Here is a 6,551-nt window from a genome sequence, read left to right as displayed (position 1 = left end):
TTAAGATCGAATTCGACTTGATTAGCTCAAATCGAGTTTTGACTCGAGCTGCTCACAAAAGGCTCGCGAGCAGCTAATCTCGTGTGTAGCCCTACTTAGAAACAGCTATTATAGTACTACTTCCTAAATTTACTCTTAGCTTTTTGTAACCCTTTCTAGTTGTGATGAAAAATACAGTTTTTCCCAACCATTGGAAACTTAACACAAGTTCAACAAAGACACTCTGGCCAATTGTTTCTCACAACATGAAAAAGTGTAGCATGTTCCTCAGCTGGCCAGAATAAAATCATAACTCATCAAACATTGTTATCTATATATCAACTACTCCTTCAAAACTAGTACTAGTTTTCTTTTGCTTTTCAATCTATTAGCACATTTTACAGCCCAAGGTGGCCTCTCCAACATTGCGCTTCATTTGGAATTAAAGTTGACCCTAAGATCAAAATTTTGAAGTTCTAATCCCATTGTTCTCTCTTGTTTTCCCCTTGATTAGTTTAACTAATTATAAATTCTAATTTTGAATAATTAATTTTTGTGATATTCTCGATTGCTTTTATATTTTAATTATAGATTTTTTAATAACTAAAAAATTTAAAATCTATAATCATGCAAAGAGTAACTTTTATTGGTTTTGATTATTCTCTATAATCAGTTTCTATAATCAGATTTTATAAAATCCAAAGCAATCAAGAACAAGGCCCATGCAAGACTCTAGTTAAAAATATTTTTTTTTGCTTCCCACTATTGTTTGTGTATACCATGAAAACTCTTTGTTTCATTTTAAATCTTTATCTAAAATTGAGTGTTCATTAAAAAAAAAATTATTTGGAAAATTTCAAAGTCTTAATCACTGAGCATTTTCTTGGCCAAAGTCAGTTCATTTTGCAATCCAGATTCTGCCTTTGTTAGCAAGCTAAGCGACCCAACGCCCAAGTACATTTTTTTAAAAAAAAAATTGGAGGCCAATTATCTCTTTCTTTTCTTTTCTTTTGAATACAAACATATTATTTTGCATCTCCTCATTTTGGGAAGAATTAACAAAGAAAATCCCAATATTTATGTAGGGAGATACAACGTTGGTCAATGTAAAAACTCCAATATCGCATAATATCCAACCATCACCGGGAGGGCCACGATCATGCCAAAGATTACCCTGAAAATAATTTTGCAAATTAGAGAAGATTCAATAATATTACTGGAAAACGTTTAATCTGCCAAAAGCATATATTCTTTTATCTTTTTGCGTGTTATACTTACGCAGTGCTGAGGACGTCCGCGTGAAGACCATATTCTTTGGCAAAAATGAAGGAGGTGATCGATTGTGGCACCGCGGCCTGCAAATTGAACCATTATATATAACCCCATGAATAGAAGGAAAAACAGATGCTCTAAGCTGGAGTTACTGCTAAATAATAAAAATTGAAAACCCTTATGATCAGCCAGAAAGTTTGAAAGAAGGAAATATGACCGAGAAGTAACAAGAATTGTTGGACGTACAGTTACCTGAATTATAGCAACACGCAAAACATCTCCATGCAACCCTACTGCTATGGAACCAATTGCCATTGCAGCTGGTCCAGCAATGAACCTTAAAACCATTCCAAAAATAGTCAGGCTTGTACCACAGGCAACTATTTTCTCTTGCAAAGCCATGAACAACCCTACAACGTATGAAAGCTGTCATTAATTGTTTCTGCATTTTATGCGCTATCAGTGTTAAAAGTTTCTTTTATATTAGTCGGTTTAGATGCATGTTACTTGCACAACAAAATAAATTTCAAATTTAAAAAAAAAATATGTGGTATATATTTAATCCCAGTAGTATAATGAAATTCTTACACTATCAGTGCATAAAAAGAATACTTTAACGTAACATCCTAACTATGTATGCACGTTAAAGTGGGTGATTAATGTACAAAAAGGGGAAAAAAATAAGAGCATGCTTGCACTTACCCATGCTGAACATGGCAGTTCCAGTTCCAGCTCTAGACATTATCAATATGGAATCTTCCATAATAGCTGGCATTTGAAAATGCCACCTAAAATTACGAACAAGGTAGAATTTTAGTTTGTTATTCATTGAAATTCTTGATCCGCGAGTTTGATGCATGAGGGGTAAAAGAAATAACTAAACACTCAATATTCTGAATGAAAAAAGTCTTGCATGTCAAACATACCTGTTGGCTATTAATGCCCAAGTGATGCCAACGATACAAGCATAAGAGTTGGGATTCATGGCAAGCTTTTGCCACACCCTCTTCACTAATGACCAAAAAGATGGTTTAGTCTCTGCTAAAGCCCTTGAATTTGCTTCCAAATCTTTTACAGAATTGTCAGCCGCCTTTGAATCTCCCACAGTTTCATCACTGGAATAAAAGTCGGTTTGAGTCCGTCTAATCTCTAAAACCAGCAACAGAATTGTTAGCCATACAATAGCCTGTATGACTGATCCTTGGACAACAAGATCAACAGCAGACTGGCCATACATGCCTCTGGCAATAGGCACTCCCACAACAAGGGAATTTGTTAATGTAGATAAAGAGAAGCCTGTTATGGACCAACAATAACTTCCCTTGCTACTAAACTTTGCCCAAAATGCCAGAACCACCACAATGATCACCTTTGAAATTGCATCAGCAGCAACAAAGGGATAGTTCATCTTGAAAGGATCGACATGGGCTGTGAATTCAAAGATGAAAAGGGGTAGGGTGAAATAAGCGACAAAGCGATTTATAGCATCACATTGTTCTGGTGTAAACAATCGCCACCACTTCACAGAACCATACCCTAAAACCAATGCTACATAGAGTGGAAACATGGCTGCAACCACCTTGTAGACATCTCCCAACCCTATCATCTTTACGTTTTGGATACAAAACGTTAAAAAAGAAAAAGCCTTTGAAGAAAATTGCTAGACACTGTTGAAGAGGTGTTCCGTATAGCATGTTCATTTCAGGAGAAATAGTAGCTATTTATATGCATGTGGCTGTTAGGAAATTTGCCTTACTTTCGTTTTAGTTTTACTTTGAGTGGATAGCAAATAGCTTATAGAAATTTCTATTCACTTGATATAGTAGCACGGACAATTACTTATTACAATTTGTATTTTGTGCAGTTTCATTCAATAATTGTATATGTTCAAAGTTTTGGTGTACATCACAATATAGTACTAAATATATGTTAAATATTTTATTCATAGACATCACTTTTATTTCGAATACAATAATACAATGTAATTATACACCAAATAATATAAAATAGTACAATAACCGGATTGAACCATATCAAACTCCAACCGCACTGGGTCCTCTCTCTAGTAGCACGGAATTTCCTATATTATAAGAGTGTGTGAGTTAGGTAAGTTATTTCCTTCTATTATTTTGGTTTGGAGTTCAAGTTGTACTCTTGTATATGAGTTTTATTCTTATTAGGCAGTTTTATTTTGTGCTGCAAGCAAATAGTTTATCACTATTTCCATTTATCTTGTATAGTAACAAGGAACTTTCTATTTTGTAGGTGTGGAAATTCAATAAGTTATTTCTTTTATTACTGGTACTTGGATTTGAGGTTCATGTTGTATTTTTATATAGAGAATTTTTTTTTCTCCACGTTGGTATTAGTTTGGTGATAGGGTCGAACACATTAAATTTTGTGTATTATTTTTATTTTCATATTGTGGCTTGTGTTTCATTAAAGTACCGTGTTCTTAAAATTTTCAATCATTGGTTATTTCGCACTTGAATCCTAACAATGTCAACAAAAAGGGACATTTATTTTGCATACAAACAATTATTTGCATGTTGAGTGTATATGATTCTATGCTGTGGATTCCGAAGAAGTGATGTAAGTTAAGGTTGAGTGCCAGAATGGTCGAGAAATTGCTTTATTTCACCAGTTGTTTTCGGTCTTGTGGTCAGCAAAATGCAGAATAAGAATGAGGTCCCTTGGAATAAACCATCAACTTTTCCCAAGCGGTGCTTCTGATTTTGTGTTATTATTGCTAGTTATTGTGATCCATACATTAGTTCTCTGTTGGTCCAGCTGAGTGATGAATCTATGTCACTTAGGCTTTTATTATGCATGAGGAACTCTCACGTTTGAATTTGAATTAAGAGTTGTCCATTGTGATATTCTATGCATGGCAACTCTGTGTCTTAAAGATTTGTGAATGTGTTGGGGAGATTTATAATTTAATTGATTGTAAATATATTGAATACACATGATATTTCTTGTTTCCACGGATCCTCTAAACCATCTTAAGTCTGGTGATTTGTAATATTTAATTGACTATAATCTATGCAATTAATTGATTGGTAATCTCAATTAGCAATAATTAGCATTTATATGTGTTATATATGGAATTTTTTTTAGGATTAATTTTCTATACACTGACAATGTATATATTTTCATCATTAGATGCATGACACATAATTCGAATTTGAATTTGAAACTCAAATTTTGCATATATATATGTGTCATATATCCAACCGTGATAGTGTATACACCATCAGTGCATATAAGATTTACTTTTTTTTTTAAGTCTAAAAATTAATAAACCTTTTTCTATCAATTATAAATGGGTTTTTCTAACAGATGCCCTTGGGGCACTCATTAATGCACCTAACATTCATCTAACCTATCATATAATATATATATATATATACACACACACACTAACAATTATTATCCTCCCTTACATTTATATACTTTTCTTATTTAATCTTGTCTGTCCTTTCTTCTATTTATTTACTTCTCCTAATTAATCTTATATTTTCGAGAATATAACACATGAAGTATATTTTAACTATAGGGTACCCGTTAGACAAACCGATTATAAATACACAGAATATATATGATTTCCCTCATCACTGAATTCTACGAAAATATGTGTTGCTTTCAGCTTATTCCGCCAGACCATCCGTACAATGAAAATGGAATCAACATACAAGTGGAGTTAATTTTGAGGTAATCAATGGAATGAAAATTGTACACTTGACCAACATAAAAAATGCTGGATAACAACCTTTGGATGATGCTCTCATCAATATTCAAGAAATGAAGTCTAATCACACAAATCAATCCAAAAAATAAACAGTCAACTCCTAATCGGGCCAAACTGGTAAGAACAGAAAGCCCGAGTACCAATTTTTGCAGATGAAGATGAAGATTAGGCAGCAAACTGACACAAGTTCAATATATAACTCGATCAAGCTGGCAAGTCATCAAACTTCCTTTTTCATTTTATTAAATTTGTTTTTGCACTCCGTTCATTAATCTTCACAAAGTAGCACAATTTAATATCTAGAATCTCTTTTGTTAGGACTAGGATCCTCTCTTTTGGTTGGTAAACGAAGATCCTCCATCCACAGCTGTAGTTACATTTTACAATTACTTTAAGAAATCACACCATTGACTATTTGCTTCACGCCACTGGCCATTTGGTCCAGTGGTCATCCCTTTCTTTGGGATGCTGGAGGTCAGGGGTTCAACCCCTGCCTCTCATAACTTGCCACTCTACGTGGCTGGTCTTTACCCTCGCGGGGTAACTCGAGCAGTCCGCTCCCTCTCCTTAGGGTATGGCGATTTTCCTGACTTGTCCAGGTTCGAGTCCCGTTGTTAACGTGTTCGGTGTGGAGTGGGGCCTCCTCTCCCGGGCAGCAGGGGATTAGTCGGACCCCGTAAGAATTGACCCGGACACCCCTGTGTCGACAAAAAAAAAAAAAAAGAAGACTGTTTGCTTCACATTTAGTACCAAAAAGAATAAATCAAGAACGTCTTGCTGTCACTTATCTTCAGCAATTCCTTGTCTATTTTGTTACGAAGATGCTGCACTTAGTTACTTGAACGTAATCAATTGCATTTTGCACCATTCAATTGATAATCTTTGTTTTTCAATCAAACTCTAAGATTGATCGACCTTATTTGACGGGGTAAATTTTACATTGGACCCTTAATTATTAACTCTAGACGCAATTTCACTTTAGTCCTTAGACTTCATCTTTGGACATTTTACCTCCTAAAATATGATACCCATTTCACTTTCATCCTTAAACTTTAAGCATCATTTACCTACTACTACTATTTTGTTTGTTTTGATAATTTCTCGTCATGTATTTCAATTCATACTTTAGGGTATAAAATGTACAAAATTGAAATATTAATAATTAAAGTGAACTAAATTCATACTTTACAAGGAAAAGTGTTCAAAAATAAAGTTTAAGAACTAAATTAGCAATGCATGTATAGGTTAAGGATTCAAAGTAGACTTTAGCCTATTTGAGAAGACAACTACTAATTTCTCACTATTTGCTGTACATAGACAGGCAGGTGGAATACATATATACATATATACGTACTTTGAGTGGAAAATCTCTCATGTCTTTTCCCGCTTTTGGGGGGCAAAAAACGTCCATTGTCTTACTTGAAGATCAGTAGTAATGGTATAGGGAGAAGAAATAATCTAAGGTTTACATAATACTGCATATTTGTTCTTCACATGTAAATGGTTATCCATTTTCTATGATACATCATTTAGAAATTGAAAAAAAAAA

At 34.0% G+C, this 6,551-nt stretch overlaps 1 protein-coding gene across 1 annotated transcript; it reads right to left on the bottom strand.

Annotated features, from left to right (window-relative positions):
- Window positions 1–929: 929 nt before the first annotated feature.
- On the bottom strand, window positions 930–2,917 carry LOC113783693 (auxin efflux carrier component 5-like). The gene is made up of 5 exons (XM_027329899.1): window positions 2,178–2,917; window positions 1,954–2,039; window positions 1,504–1,661; window positions 1,258–1,334; window positions 930–1,153 (listed from the first exon to the last, which is right to left on the bottom strand). Exons 1-5 carry the CDS (start codon window positions 2,855–2,857, stop codon window positions 1,081–1,083), a joined length of 1,074 nt encoding a protein of 357 aa, XP_027185700.1. The 5' UTR covers window positions 2,858–2,917; the 3' UTR covers window positions 930–1,080.
- Window positions 2,918–6,551: the final 3,634 nt, after the last annotated feature.

Source organism: Coffea eugenioides, chromosome 9 (genome assembly GCF_003713205.1).
Source record: "Coffea eugenioides isolate CCC68of chromosome 9, Ceug_1.0, whole genome shotgun sequence".
Lineage (NCBI taxonomy): Eukaryota > Viridiplantae > Streptophyta > Magnoliopsida > Gentianales > Rubiaceae > Coffea > Coffea eugenioides.
Note: the sequence above shows the minus strand (reverse complement) of the source record. Positions and strands in the feature narration are given on the sequence as shown.